The following is a 14564-nucleotide window of genomic DNA, read 5'->3' on the forward strand; positions in this document are numbered from 1 at the left end:
CCATCGGATCGAGACCCACAGCCCCGTACGTACCGAACATTTTGAATTTTCCTAGTCTCTTAGTCTTTTTCCAAAAGCAGAATTGGAATGTAATTCGTTCAAACCGCACGCAACTCGAATCCACGATGGATCCTCTCCACCATATCTCAGCGTGGATCGAGGGGAACATATGTGCTAATGTGGCTAATGTGTGCTGCAAATAATGGCAGACCAGCAAAGCGTCAAATCGGACGAATGGGGGTCACGCCACTGACTTGTTCGACCGCGTTCTACTGCACCGGCAACCTGGACTGCCTGGACAGACCTGGGCTGTGCATGCGCCGTTTCAGCCCACCGTCGTACGGATACCCAGCTTGGCCAACCGGGAACCGCCGTCTTATTTACTTGTTGCGTTGTCTCGGAGCAATCGTGCTGATTGGGTTGATCAATTTTATTCCATGCTCCTGTCTATCCTCTTCCATCTCACCCGCATTTCCCGACTCTGCCCGGCTAGTCCAAGCATAATCGTCATAATGGTTTACTTTCCATTTGATAGCAAAGCGTCAATTACTGAAAACAACCGGAAGTCCCACATGGCAATCCTCCCAATCAGACCATCTACATTCCTACGAATGGCTATTCATGGCAAGCCGGGATAGTGGGCCTCGTAATATATGGTAATATGTGGCATGTTATGAGTGCTATGTTAGAATTACAGCCGCGAGTACCGATAACTTTGGGCAGCGTTGACGTCCTATTTCTTGACCATACACCATGTTTGTCTCGTCCTCTTCTTTTATCAATACGTTCTGCTAGACATGGTGAATTGTTCATTCGTTCGTTGTCTTCCCTAAGAGGATCTCTATAATGGCCTCCGATGCGTCAAATCGCAGACCCAAGTCGGGGGTTCTCCCTGCCAAACTCAGAACCCTAGTTAACGACATGAAAAGGTTTAGGATCCACCGCCGTGAGAAGAAGGGGGCCAAAGGCGCTATGGCCGAACCCACTTCTGCCTCCGAAATCCTCCTGACCCCTGAGTCGACAAAGCCAATACCATCGACACATAGTTCTCTGCCCGCCGCGGCAAACCTCGCCGTTCAGGTCACCATCACTTTTGATGAGCCCCTGAATTACTCATACACTCGCAATTATGAGACGTCGCCGTCGTTGCAGGCCACCGAGGCATTGTGCCAAGGTCTGTTGCGGCGAGTGGATCATTGTTGCCATGAGTTGATCACCCGAAAAGATTCAACTGCTATGGAATATGCTGCTGCAAGTGGCCCAGACAAGCCGCTAAGATTTGAGATACAAGTCGATATAATCCGTGGCTGGTCTGAGATCTGGGCTTCCAGAACCTTCAAATCATACCAGAAGCAACTTTTATCAGTTGATGCTGCGAGAGAAATCATCATATCAACCCATCATATAATAGGGCTTTTCCTGCGACAGCACGACGAGGGTTTTGTTTGGAAAGACGGCCCAGTACGAGATGATCCGTTAGATGAACAAGGGAAATTCCCGCATCGCGCCGGTCGTGTGCAACCTATGTCATGCGTGCCTCGCTCCTATTTTCTTGAAAAATCGCAATCTTTCGAGCTTGTTCCTGGTTATACCATTGCCTTCTCCTTCACAAGCCGGTGTCAACGCCGAAAACCATCTGAATGGCATACGACAGTCGAAGTGAATAGTGGTCAGACCACCCCCTTAAATTCTATTGGGATAGAAACTTTATTCTTCGAGACATCATACGCCCTGGAAGGCGTCTTGAGATCAGAAAGACAAGCCTTCGAGAAAGTTCATAGTCTCTGTGTTAGCCTAGACGGGTGCAAAGACTGTCGCCATCATGACAATGACGGCTTGGAGTTACAATTTTCAATCACGAACAACCTAGGGCCCCAGTTCGCTCATCTGGAGCGAACTATACACTGCAACAGCAATCTTTCCTTTCACTCCGATGTCCAAGAGTGTCTCAGATTTGTTGGCAAAGTTGAAACTGCTCTCGCCCAAGTTCGAGACACTGCTGACGACACCATCAACCGAATGAACGATTTGGAATTTAGGATAATAGAGCTTCGTGGACATGGCTGGTCTTTGGACGAGCCACTAATTTTCGTCCTAGATTCGTCCAAATCCTTCCCCCAAAGAGATGCCGTGGCGATATTAGATCGGATACAAGCCGGCATCGCAGACATACTACGAGGCAACGCCATTTCGGTTCGAATGACAGCTCACAAACGGGGACATTTCATTTTGGATAAGACGTTCGTCGCTCGAGAACCTTTTGAGTCGACAGAAAAGAAAAAAGCAAAGCAGTCTCGAAAGTCGAAGGCTTACGTCTTAGACCGGTTACAACAGCGCGTTGAGAAGGATATTGCAATGATTTGCAAAGATACTATAACGCTTGACGAAGAGGACAAGGAGACCGGAACAGTTCAAACAGAAGTTGGCGCCTTGGAACAGAGCCCTACTCATGATGCAGATGTTTCTACCTCCGTAAGTGGGCTTGAAACCACCGAGTCAATTTCGAGGGTCCCTACGGAGAAGCACGAGGACTCTCCACGTGAAAACCCGAACCAGGAGACTAGCCCTGCCACTTCAATTTCAGAGGGCATGGCAGAGGACTACAACTTGGCATGCAAAGCTGCAAACCCTGATGCTCCCGACGAACGCGAACTTTCCGTACCTCCATCTCCTACCAGATGCCGACCGTTCATTCCCGCCCGGAAATCATCCAGTGCCTCTGCTGCCATATTCATCCCAGAGACGGGGGCTCGAGCTTTTCCATTAGTACCACCAGGTCTAGACTCTTATGGGGAATCTGAAGGCGCCGCCGGCTTAGATATGGATCGCGAGGAGAGAAATTTGCAGACTATATCCGACGAGCCCGTTGGTGATAACGAACCGCACCAGCCCGTCAATGAGACAAAGGCGTCCCAAGAAAATGGAACAGCCGTGACAAACTCAGGGGAAGAACCAGCTTACGAGCCTTCGATTGCTTCTTCAACTCCCAGCCTGGTCTTCGGCGGTGGTTCTTCCCCTGAAAGCAGTTTCCGTAGGTTCATCCCAATATTCTTCCTCATCCTCTTGGAGTTCCACCAGAACAATGACTGCGTATCCATGGCCGTTGCCGAGTGACACCTCCAAGGAACCGGCCACAACCTTTGCAAATTTCTCGGATTTGCCGGTCAATGAAAATTACTAACCATGTACAATAGTGATCACGCCTAAGAAGCATCGCCTTAGCCCCGATGTGAGCCACCCAAAGAATTCCACCGTAGACAGCGACGATGAAGAGGCCAGAGACTCGGGTATCGATGTTCATCAGGATTTCGGAAAGAGTCAACCTTTCCCCTCACCTACGCTGCGACACGCGAGACCGGCAATTTCGTCGCCGCTCCGCGTGAGCCAAACCGTTCAGGAGCAAAGCCCCCTCACCATTCCCGCGATTAGTACCTCGCCGTCGAAGAGTACCATCGAACTTGCCGACCGGACCTTCGGTCAAGAAACATCGTCCGCCCCATCTATGACGCAAGTTCATCTTGCCTCTCCGACAGAAACCGATGCGGCCGACATATTCGTATCCGCAGTTACAAGTCCGAGCAAAACCCACGTCGGAGCCCAAGATTCGAAAGAAACAAGCTCCGTATCTTCTCCCAGCAGCGAACCCGAACTCCCCATCCTCGCCCCGCAGCCCATCACAGACGAAAGCGAGAACGAGAATGAAAACGAGAACGGAAACGAGTTCCAAGAATGCACCACGAACTCCTTCGCCCAATCCAAGCCAGACTTCACCTTCTCATCCCCGCCCGCGATCTCCTCGCCATCTTACAGCGATTCAGGCGACAACCCCAGCCCCAACCCCAACAACCCTAACACCATCTTCACCCCCAGCACCGGTTCCAGCTCCAACAACATCAGCCCGAACCCAAACCCAAATTCTAATCCTATCCCGAACCCCGAGCCCCCGCGCCTGCACATAGACATGAGCCCCGACCCGTCGGAGGCCGACTTCGACTCGGACGCGGAGCTGTCGTCGCCGCCCAGCCGCCCCCTGACGCAGCGCGGCTCGTTCGGCAGCGCCGGCGTGCTCGGCTTCCACGAGCAGATGTTCGGGTCGCTGAGCCTGAGGACGGCGCTCATGCGCTCGCGGCCCGGGTCCAGCGGCGAGTTTAGCGGGGGCGGGAGCGAGGGAGGGAGGAGTAGGAGTAGGCCTGGGACTGCGGTGTCGCAGCGTTTGTGAAGGGACGCGGGCGGCGGGTTGGTTTGCTTAGGTAGGTGGTAGGTGAGGTTGATGTATAATGGTTTACTTTGTTTAGGGGATGGGGAAGGGGTGTTAGTGTGTGTGAGGTTCATGGTGTAGATGCATAAGCATAAAGGGGGTGAGGGGGCTGGCTTCGGAGTTGAGTTGAGTTGACGGTCAGCATAACTTTCTTTTGTATGTAGGATTGGATAGGACAGGAACTGGGTCCCATGCATTGGATATGCAGAGCTTGAAATACAGCTACGGAAAGGTCAGGTTGGTTATATCAGGATATATACATGGGAGACTCAGCGTCGGAATCGGAAAAATGGGATATCATTTGTATTATGGGTATATATACACACGTATCATAGCGTCCTATCCTATTTTCAGAAACCAGAAAACATGAAAAAACTAATATAAAAAAAATTGTTAACGGGATCTTCACCTTTACTTTAAATTAAAGCAGCACTTCCTAAAATCATATGATTACGGCTTCTTAGTTCCCGAGCGGCATTTCCAAGTTATAGTTCGAGTGGAATATCAACATTAAATACTAGGCACCTACGAGGCAAGTAGCAATATATGCAGTATATACAATCTGAGACGAGAGGCCCTGTTTAGTACCTACTAAGGTATATATATTTTCATCATCATACAATCGTTTACCCGTGCGTCATCGCACATATTTTACACCCCCTGAATCCTTTTTATTTTCAAAGCCCTATTCCCATTTTTGTTTCCTCGCCAAACCAAATAAACGCCCTCCTATGCTGAACAAGCGCATTGCAAATCACGAAGATCCGGATTCATTCTGTCCCGCCTCCGTCTCCGCCGGGACGGGGAATACTTCCAAGCCCGAATTATCCTCCTTGACGCGCGCCACGGCCCTATCTCCCCTCTTCAGCTCGCCGCGGATGATCTTGTCGGCGAGGCCGTTGCTGATCTCGGTGGTGATGAGGCGGTTCAGCGGCCTCGCGCCGAACTTGGGGTCGTACCCGCGCTCGGCGAGCCAGTTGCGCACCTCGTCGCCGACCTGGAGCGTGATGCGGCGGTCGTCGAGCCGCTCCTGGAGCTCGCGCAGCCGGATGTCGACGATGTCCCGCAGCGCGTCGAGCGTGAGCCGCTTGAAGACGATGAACGAGTCGATCCTGTTGAGGAACTCGGGCGGGTAGCTGGCGGCGACTACGTCCAACACGGCCTTGCGCACGTCGGGGCTGATCTCGCCGTCGGCCGTTTCGCTGTACGGATGGTGCGCGTCAGCGCCGACGAGGATATCGGCGCCGAGGTTCGATGTCAGGACGATGATCGTGTTCCGGAAGTCTACCTTGTGGCCTTGGGCGTCGGTCAGGTAGCCTTCGTCAAGGACTTGAAGGAGCAGGGCTGAGATGTCGCGATGCGCCTTCTCGAATTCGTCGAATAGTAGGACGGCATACGGCTTTCTCCTCACGGCTTCTGTAAGCTGGCCAGCATCATCGTAACCCACATACCCGGACGGGGCACCGATGAGCCTTGATATCGTGTGCTTCTCCTGGAACTCGCTCATGTCGAATCTCACAACTGCCGACTCGGTCGAGAACAAGAATCCGGCAAGCTTTTTACATAGCTCGGTTTTACCAACGCCGGTGGGGCCGAGGAAGAAGAACGAAGCGAGCGGGCGGTTGTCTCCGCTCAGACCAGCTCGTTGCATACGCACGGCGTCCGCGACGGCTTTGAGGGCTTCATCTTGTCCACGGACTGATTCTCGGAGCGTCTCTTCCATGTGTATCAGCTTCTCGACGTGTCCGGACGTCAGCTTAGCCACGGGTATTCCGGTGATTCTCGAGACAACATTAGCTATGTCATCAGCCGTTACCGAGTCATGGATCAGGGTGTCTGGGCCTTGCGCCGAAGAAGCCTGTTCGCCGTCCTTGGGGAGTTTCTTCTCTAGATTAGGGATGACGCCGAAGCGCAGTTCAGATGCCCTGGCAAAATTTCCGGATCTCTGCGCTTGGTCAAGTTCGATGCGTGCCTTGTCTAGTTCTCCTTGAACCTTCTTTAGAGCATCAATCTCCCCTCGTTCCTTTTCCCACCTTTTCGTTAAGGCCGCTTCTTCTTCCTGGTACTTCTTCAGATCTTCTTCAAGCTTTTCTCTACGTTCGCGACTCGCGATGTCCTTCTCTTTCCGCAAACTTTCTAGCTCGATTTGAATGGTCATTATCTTCTGATCGAGTCGCATGATGTCTTCGGGCTTGCTCTCTTGTTGCAGACGCAAGGAACTTGCAGCCTCGTCCATTAGATCAATAGCTTTGTCGGGCAGGAAACGATCTGTGATGTAACGATTTGAATACGTTGCGGCCGCCACAAGGGCTCCATCCGTGATTCTGACACCGTGATGCACTTCATACTTTTCCTTGATACCTCGCAATATACTGATTGTGTCTTCCACTGAGGGCTCGTTGACTAGAATTGGCTGAAATCGTCTAGCCAATGCCACGTCCTTCTCGATTAATCGGTATTCGGCAAGAGTAGTAGCACCACAGCATTGCAATTCTCCTCTTGACAGAGCTGGTTTCAGGAGATTCGAAGCGTCGATGGAGCCCTCAGCTTTTCCAAGGCCAAGAAGAGTATGCAGTTCATCAATGAACAAGATGACTTCTCCATGAGCTTCTTGAACCTCGGTTAATACCTTCTTTAATCGCTCTTCAAAGTCACCTCGAAACTTGGCGCCAGCAATGAGCGATCCCAAGTCCAGTGATATAACCCTTTTATTCTTTATGCTCTCCGGGACATCACCCCTTACTATCCGCAACGCCAAACCCTCTAGAATAGCGGTTTTTCCTGTTCCTGCGCTTCCGATTAAAACCGGATTGTTTTTCGTTCGTCGCGACAGGACTTGGATGGTACGTTGAATTTCGGCGTCCCTACCAATAACAGGGTCTAATTGGCCATCCTTGGCTTTCGCGGTGAGATCGATACCGAATTGTTCTAAGGCCGGTTTCTCGGGCTCGCCGCCCATATTCATCCGGTGCGTACCACCCGGCGGTTGAGGTCTGCCATTTGCGTAGCTTCGGTATGTGGGAGCAGGTATGGTGACATTAGATAAGCTTTTTGCTGTGCTAATAAGCGCAGCTCTTGAGAGTAGCGAAGGTGCTGTGTTTAATCGTGTAAGTCCCCTCGACGTCGCATCAGCGACCCGTCGCGAAGACTTTAAAAGTTGACTTCTCGCTAACATGGTGAGAAATTTTGGTGGTTGGAAATTTGACAATAGGAAAAAAGAAGTTTAAGAAAGTCAAGAGACTTCTCTTGTATAAAAACCCGTTTACATAATAGAGAGGGTTCTGGGATATCACGAGAGCTTCAAATTAGCGCGGTCGTTGCCGCTGGAGCTTTCTCGAACTATCGAACCACTTGAAGATGCTTCTAATGTCGAAGCTCCAATTATTACTACCGCCTTTATCGATAAGAAATCTCGATAAGATAGTGGACTCTGCACAAGGTTCAAGATTTATGTAAGTACCTGGGTACATACATAGTGGCAAGTTGTGGCGTTAATTGGTCCGTTCGCGATCTAGCCCGTTGCTCAAACGCTCGTGTACCTTTCAGGCAGGCAGATTGGGTGGTGGGATGGGGGGTAATTGTGGCTGGTTACCGGGTGATTTGGGGCCACTCTTCTCGAAAAATTTCAAAATAATGAGTCCCGCCATATTCAACCCCACCTTACAACACTCTCTTCCTACTTCTCACCAGCTTTCACTTCTTCCAAGATACCCCGGCATTTCTTCTAGGACTCTCTACCTTCATTTCGCACTCGCCATTAACTCTCAACTTTCAAGTTAGACAAAATGGGTTTCATCGATCTTCTCACCGACGCTGGTCTAGCCGGTATGTGCCTATCTCCAAAACCCATGTTGTGCCGCGGGGTCTTGATATATCAGGATCTATTGATTAGGCGTCATCTGAATTTTGACTGTGGCTAACGACGATCTAGTGCTTAACGGCTGGTTGACGACTCGATCATACGTCACTGGGTAAGTCATCTATTTTTATTCATTCCTCGGACACGAGTGCCGTTGCCAAGTGCGACGCCTTAACGTGAATGTCACTCGCGCATTCGTATACTAAAAAGCCCTATGAGCCCAATACCCCCTTACCATGATGAGAAACATTGGTCCGTGTTTCTGAGCAGACTCAAGACCTGTTAATGAGGACATATACAATAGCACTCTGTGCATCTCTGATCTTACCGACTACCCACTTGTTTCCTAATTCCTACCACATAATGACTTGATATATGTAAAGGATTCTTAACTGACTCATCAAAGCTACGCTCCTTCCCAGGCTGATGTTGCCGTCTTCAAGGCCATCAAGTCTGCCCCCGAGTCCGCGAAGTACCCCAACGCCGCAAGGTGGTACAAGCACATCGCCTCTTTCGAGGATGAGTTCGCGACCCTGCCCGGTGACGCCTCCAAGCCATACACCGTTTACGGCCCCGATGAGACCGCCGCCACCCTAAACCCCGCCAAGGCACCTGCCGCCGAGGAAGACGATGATGTCGACCTATTCGGGAGTGACGATGAGGAGGAGGATGCCGAGGCCGTCCGTGTTCGTGAGGAGCGCCTGGCTGCCTACAAGGCGAAGAAAGACGCCAAGCCCAAGACCATTGCCAAGTCTGTTGTCACATTGGACGTTAAGCCCTGGGGTATGATCGCGCAAACTACGTCACTGCCTGAATTTTAGAACTAACAGATATATTTTAGACGATGAGACCGATATGGCTGCCCTAGAGGCCGCTGTCCGCGGAATTGAGAAGGATGGTCTAGTATGGGGTGCCTCCAAGCTGTTGCCCGTTGGCTTCGGTATTAAGAAGCTACAAATTAACCTTGTCATTGAAGACGAGAAGATCTCCCTTAGTGACCTAGAGGAGGAAATCCAAGGATTTGAGGACTACGTCCAGTCCACCGATGTCGTAAGTTTCCATCCCGTCGATATTTCCTAGTTCGATACGCTAATTTAGTAAATAGGCCGCCATGCAAAAGTTGTAAACTGCTCCTACTAGGAATCGGAGTCGCCGTGCCAACGCTCAGTACATGATAACGACTTGAAAGCCATGATAAAAGGCTAACGATTGTGATGAGGTTGGGCGGACAACATGATATCGGGAAAATACTCTCGCAAGACAAAATTCCATAGAAGCCATAAGGCATAGGATTGAGATGCTAATAATAGAGGCTTCCCCGAATCAATATTTTGACTTATTTATCTCTACCTATATAGTGGCGATTCAGTATGACCATGAAATTCAATACTGTCGATCTGAAAACGAGGTACGGGCTGGTTATAAGAAGGGTCAGTCTTGCGATGTTGCTACGAGGGCAATATCCACACGCATTTATCACATCAGCCATATTTAGATTCTGCAGTTTGCTGAAACCATGTATCGATTTACCATTAGCAAACTCGGAAATATCGATTGTACAAGAAAAGTCATGCCCCTAGATCAAGAGTCCTTCCTACCCACTTGCCCCTTTTATATCCCCGCGGGTATCTATGCTGCTGTGTTAGCTGGATATTTAGTATCTGTTTTCCCTTCATCTTTTCAGTTTTCTCTATCCCGGCCGCGACTTTCCGTCCGTTATGTTAAGTAATGCACACCCTTTTTGATCCACGATATCCACTTTCTAGTGGTGGAAGAGTCGAATGTTCTGCTCCACGAAGACAATGCCGAGCTTCTCGGACGTCTCGTAGACAGCGCCGTCGTTTTGACTGCCACCAGGGGCCGCGATATACTTGGCGCCAGATCGGTGCGCGCGGTAGATGTTATCGATGAAGGGGAACTATTCAATACGGTTAGTGGGTTATTTAACAACGTGTGATGCTAATGAGAAGAGGGCTTACGAAAGCATCGCTAGAGACGGCGACTTCTCCCAGCTTGCTAAGCCAGTCGTTGCGCTCTTCCTCCGTGAAGGCGGCGGGCACCTCGTCGAATACCGCCTCGAATTGCTCTCGCTCCGGTCCGCTCTTTGGTAATTCACCACTGACGAGTAGGTCAATGGCATTGCTCTTGTCGGGTCGCTTGGTGCCCTTCTTCCACTTGATACCCAGAACACGGGGGTGGAAGCGCAGCCACCAGTTGTCGGCCTTGTCACCCGCTAGACGGGTGCAGTGGATACGAGACTGTTGACCTGCTCCAAGACCAATAATTTGCCCATCCTTGGCATAGCACACCGAGTTGCTCTGTGTGTATTTCAGGGCGATCGTAGCGACGGTTAAGTCTCTGGCAGCAGACTCCGGAAGGGCAAAATCCTTCGGGGTAATGGTACGAGTAAAAGAAGCCGGGGAGATCACCACATCGTTGCGGTGCTGCGTGAGGGTTACACCGTACACAGTTCTGAATTCGGTTGGGTCGGGCTCATACTCGGGGTCCATCTGAAGGACGAGGTATTTGCCTCCCTTCTTTTTCTTGAGGATCTCGAAAGCCGCATCCTCATATCCAGGAGCAATAACACCATCGGAGACCTCCTTAGAGATGATGCTAGCGGTAGGGACATCTACTACGTCGCTGAGAGCAATGATATCTCCGAAGCTGCTCATTCGGTCGGCTCCTCGAGCTCGAGCATATGCCTGAGCAAGCCCTGAAGTCTCAATGCCCTGGATATCGTCAACGAAGTAGACCTTGCGCTCCTCCGCACTCAATGGAACACCAATAGCAGCACCTGCCGGCGAGACGTGCTTGAAACTAGCAGCCGCAGGCTTTCCAAGGGTGGCCTTCAATTCCTTCACGAGGGGCCAGCTGTTCAAAGCATCAAGCAAGTTGATGTAGCCGGGGGCTCCGTTAATAACCTTGAATGGCAAGTTACTAGATGACGCATATGCAGCAGCCGGCTTCTGGTGGGGATTGGCGCCATATCGAAGAGGTAGGTATTGTTGACCCTCACCAGCATATCGCGAACGGAAGAAACCAGAGATGTGAGCATCGTAATCGGCCGTGTGCTCGAAGGCCTTGAGGGCATATCTGTTGCGGCTTGCCTCCTTAATCTCTCCACTTTCGAGTTCCTTTAAGAACTCAGGGTAATCGTTCGGGTCGCTGAGGATGGTCACGCGAGCGTGGTTCTTGGCAGCTGCACGGATCAGTGTAACACCTCCTATGTCGATCTCTTCCACAGCCTCTGGGACAGTGACATTGGGCTTGGAGATTGTGTCCTTGAATGGGTACAGGTTGCAAATGACATAGTCGACCTTGCTGATACTTTGCTCGGCAAGATCTTTCTCGTCAGAAGCTAGGTTACGCGCGAGGATACCGGCATGGACAGCTGGATGAAGGGTCTTGACTCTGCCAGCGAGCATTTCAGGTGCTTTTGTGATAGCTGAGATGTCCCTTCTCTAGGTCAGCCTCGAGAATACATAGTACTGTAGGTCGTAGGCCATCTTACTCGACTGGGAATCCAGACTCGCGAATCATCTTAGCTGTGCCTCCGGACGCTAAGATTCGCACATTCTGCTGCACGAGACCCTTAGCTAGGTCCAACAATCCAGTCTTGTCAAAGACGGAGAGGATCGCAATTCTTTGGGTTTCCGACATGGCGACGTGTTTAATTATTCTTTAGTGCGCTTCAATGAGACTATTTCGAATGAGAGAAATGGAGCAATTCACGAATTGGCGAGTGGGAACACGGCAAATCGACGATATAACTTCGATTAGTTCGCTGAGATGGTCAGACTAAAGATGTTATCGATGACCTCTGACAACGACTAGCCTCGAGCATTTATTATTCGTCTCAACGAAGTATAATTGACGTCGTTACGTGATACCCGCGTAGGTAGAGCTTGAGAAAAATAAAATTTCGAAGCTCATAGCGGGGTTATCGATTTCGAAATCGACCCCACTAACCCCTCGGTCTGGAGTGCTGCTTCTATGAGCACGGTACCTAGGTACGAGGTATTTTGCGTTGCACAAGACCCCACCATCTGGAATGAACCTTCTTCCCAATACTTAGCGCCTAACCTAGCCCCTCCTCTTTTAAAGCAACAGCGATAGAACCGCGTCTGAACTCTTTGCACGCGTCTTTCAATGCGTCAACACTTCCAAACCCAATTCTTTCCTTATTCCTGATTCTGTCATATCCAATTCCAACCATCTGTTCGAATTCCCAGGTACGACCTGGCAACAGTCACTTCTAGTTCGAAATGTATGGTGATTTGGGCAATAAGCTTGTAAGTATATAAATGTATACCAGATATTGTTCAACACAATAAACTAGAACTCAATTGAATCAGGTCCAACACGCAAAAAGAACTCAGAACTTGACACACTTGCCGCCGTACCAAACCGAACTAGTCCGCGCCGTTACACGAGAAGTTCGCGATTTAGATAAAGATGTGGCGGACATGCTAGAGCCGTTCCAAGGGTCATTCAACCCAGCCGAGGAACCAGCCACGGCCTGTACCCTGCTTGTGAACCACTTGTCCATGCGGAGGAATAAACGTTGTCTGCTCGCCTATCATCGAACCCGAACAGATAGGCTGGAAGAACTCGTCTGGAAAGGCTACGACGTGGTTGATCTTGCCGGACAACAAGTTAAGGACGGCCCGGGCGGAATGGGGGCAGGCACTGGGGGCACAAGCAGTTTGAGCCCGCAAGAGGAAGATTACGTGCGCCAATATAGCGATCTGCTAGCCGCATACAAAGGCCAATGGACAGACATTGATCTCACCGGCAGCCTCGACCCTCCTCGTGACCTATTCATTGATGTGCGGGTGCTGAAAGACGCCGGGGAAATTCAGACCGAATATGGGTAAGATTACTCCCCCGAAAATCAAAAGGTAACGATAGGAACGTCTGCTCATGCGTCATTGCAGCGCCATTACACTCACCAAAAACAGTCAGTTTTATGTCAGGCAGGGTGATGTGGAACGACTAATCGCTCAGGGTTACCTCCAAAAGCTCAGTTGAGGGAACCTGCCAGTAGCCGTGTCCTCCTATATTTAAACGCGTTCCTACCTAGGTGGAGACCGGTCATATCCAGCCATCTAATGAACCGGAGGAGGACGGATTTGTGTTGTATTACTGGTCTTCCGATCCGGTCCCTCCTGTATGTGGTTAGATCGAAGCACAGAGCCATCGCGGCGGCATAGGGTGGTTCCCCGGAAGCTTATTTGCATGTTGGTCGCCTAGCAACATATATGCAAAAATGGCCGTGTCCCGGTTATGTTGTGACAAACGCGATTTACAAATTCTGACAAAATCCAATCACAAAAAGAGAGGCGCATATGACGATCGAATGCGGGCAACACGACGGAGTGCGTGACCTTCCGTCAGAGACCCAATCATTGAGGAGATTGCGCCAAACTCCCAGGCTTTCTACCACATAGCTTTACTCGGGCTGTCGGGCTGCCAGGATGCAAAAAATGTGGTTATATGCCCGGGGAAACTCAATGCACATCAAAGAGGGGGTTTTACGTGTCCTAGAGTGGAATGAAATAGCTTGGCCTTCATCCGAAGCGAATAAACAACCTGATACAAACAAAATACCTACTCACTCGTATTGTAGTCGCACAGCAAGGGACTCAATGGGGCATAAATGGTGATGGGTTACATATGCAAACGTGCATCCTAATTGGCGAATTCCAGCCACCCAGCCAGCTAGCAACACAGGGCGCCAGAGCAACTGAACCAAACGGAACACAGCACTGGGCGCGCTGGCCGTCGGGGCCATCGGTTGGAGTTCGATATTGCGGGGGCGAATAGGAGCATTTAATGTGGAGAATAGTTGGAGGCTCCTGGGCATATTCGACTTCACACCTGACGACAAAAAGTTTTATGGGTATGCTTCTCATGGGAGAGCTGGCGAGCTGGCAAGCTGGCAGGTTGTGTACATCCGTCATGGATGTATCAACCGCGCTGCGTGGGCGAGGCCCGTCCCGTTCGAATAGGTTCCGCGACGAGAATTGACGAATACTAGAGCTTTATTGTACGTAATCGACCACACAGCGAGAATCCGACGTACAACCATCCTACTGTGACCGTGGAAGCGCCGGGAGGCGCAGAGGTATCAAGTACGGAGAAAGATGCCAATATGCATGTCTATCACGTAAGGGTGCCTCCTCAAAACACGATCGAAATATATCTTTGCATACCATATTTTCGTACATTGAGTCCCCATACTATCTATGTTCGACATGAACAGTCCCAGCTGTTGATATTCAGGGGCTGTGATGTTCTTTTTCTCATCGTAGCTCAGTAGAGCTCAAGCTGAGAGTAAAGGATAAAAAAAGTATTTACTGACTCCACATTGTCTCAGATTCAATGCTACGAATGTCGCTGGTGCCATGTTTACTAGCGATGAATGGATCGCATCCGTACTTG

General features: G+C 50.4%; 5 protein-coding genes across 5 annotated transcripts; 3 read left to right on the forward strand and 2 right to left on the reverse strand.

The window, feature by feature from the left end:
• Positions 1-675: 675 nt before the first annotated feature.
• On the forward strand, positions 676-4340 carry F4807DRAFT_136745 (uncharacterized protein). Its single transcript, XM_047993065.1, has 2 exons — positions 676-3031; positions 3195-4340. Exons 1-2 carry the CDS (start codon positions 847-849, stop codon positions 4217-4219), a joined length of 3210 nt encoding a protein of 1069 aa, XP_047853401.1. The 5' UTR covers positions 676-846; the 3' UTR covers positions 4220-4340.
• A 403-nt stretch (positions 4341-4743) lies between these two features.
• On the reverse strand, positions 4744-7626 carry F4807DRAFT_429826 (P-loop containing nucleoside triphosphate hydrolase protein). Its single transcript, XM_047998364.1, has one exon. It carries the CDS (start codon positions 7431-7433, stop codon positions 5013-5015), a length of 2421 nt encoding a protein of 806 aa, XP_047853402.1. The 5' UTR covers positions 7434-7626; the 3' UTR covers positions 4744-5012.
• Positions 7627-7900: 274 nt separating this feature from the next.
• F4807DRAFT_429827 (putative elongation factor 1-beta) lies at positions 7901-9620 on the forward strand. Its single transcript, XM_047998365.1, has 5 exons — positions 7901-8083; positions 8190-8229; positions 8524-8900; positions 8959-9167; positions 9223-9620. The coding sequence occupies exons 1-5, from the start codon at positions 8044-8046 to the stop codon at positions 9241-9243; spliced, it is 687 nt and encodes a 228-aa protein (XP_047853403.1). The 5' UTR covers positions 7901-8043; the 3' UTR covers positions 9244-9620.
• On the reverse strand, positions 9621-12042 carry F4807DRAFT_429832 (AICARFT/IMPCHase bienzyme). The gene is made up of 3 exons (XM_047998366.1): positions 11632-12042; positions 10097-11576; positions 9621-10035 (listed from the first exon to the last, which is right to left on the reverse strand). Exons 1-3 carry the CDS (start codon positions 11778-11780, stop codon positions 9880-9882), a joined length of 1785 nt encoding a protein of 594 aa, XP_047853404.1. The 5' UTR covers positions 11781-12042; the 3' UTR covers positions 9621-9879.
• A 343-nt stretch (positions 12043-12385) lies between these two features.
• On the forward strand, positions 12386-13151 carry F4807DRAFT_452181 (DNA replication complex GINS protein PSF1; the record flags this gene model as incomplete). Its single annotated transcript, XM_048000303.1, has 3 exons — positions 12386-12412; positions 12476-12993; positions 13058-13151. 3 exons carry the CDS (start codon positions 12386-12388, stop codon positions 13149-13151), a joined length of 639 nt encoding a protein of 212 aa, XP_047853405.1.
• Between the last annotated feature and the right edge of the window lie 1413 nt (positions 13152-14564).

Source organism: Annulohypoxylon truncatum (genome assembly GCF_022578515.1).
Source record: "Annulohypoxylon truncatum strain CBS 140777 unplaced genomic scaffold F4807scaffold_20, whole genome shotgun sequence".
NCBI classification, from domain to species: Eukaryota; Fungi; Ascomycota; class Sordariomycetes; order Xylariales; family Hypoxylaceae; genus Annulohypoxylon; species Annulohypoxylon truncatum.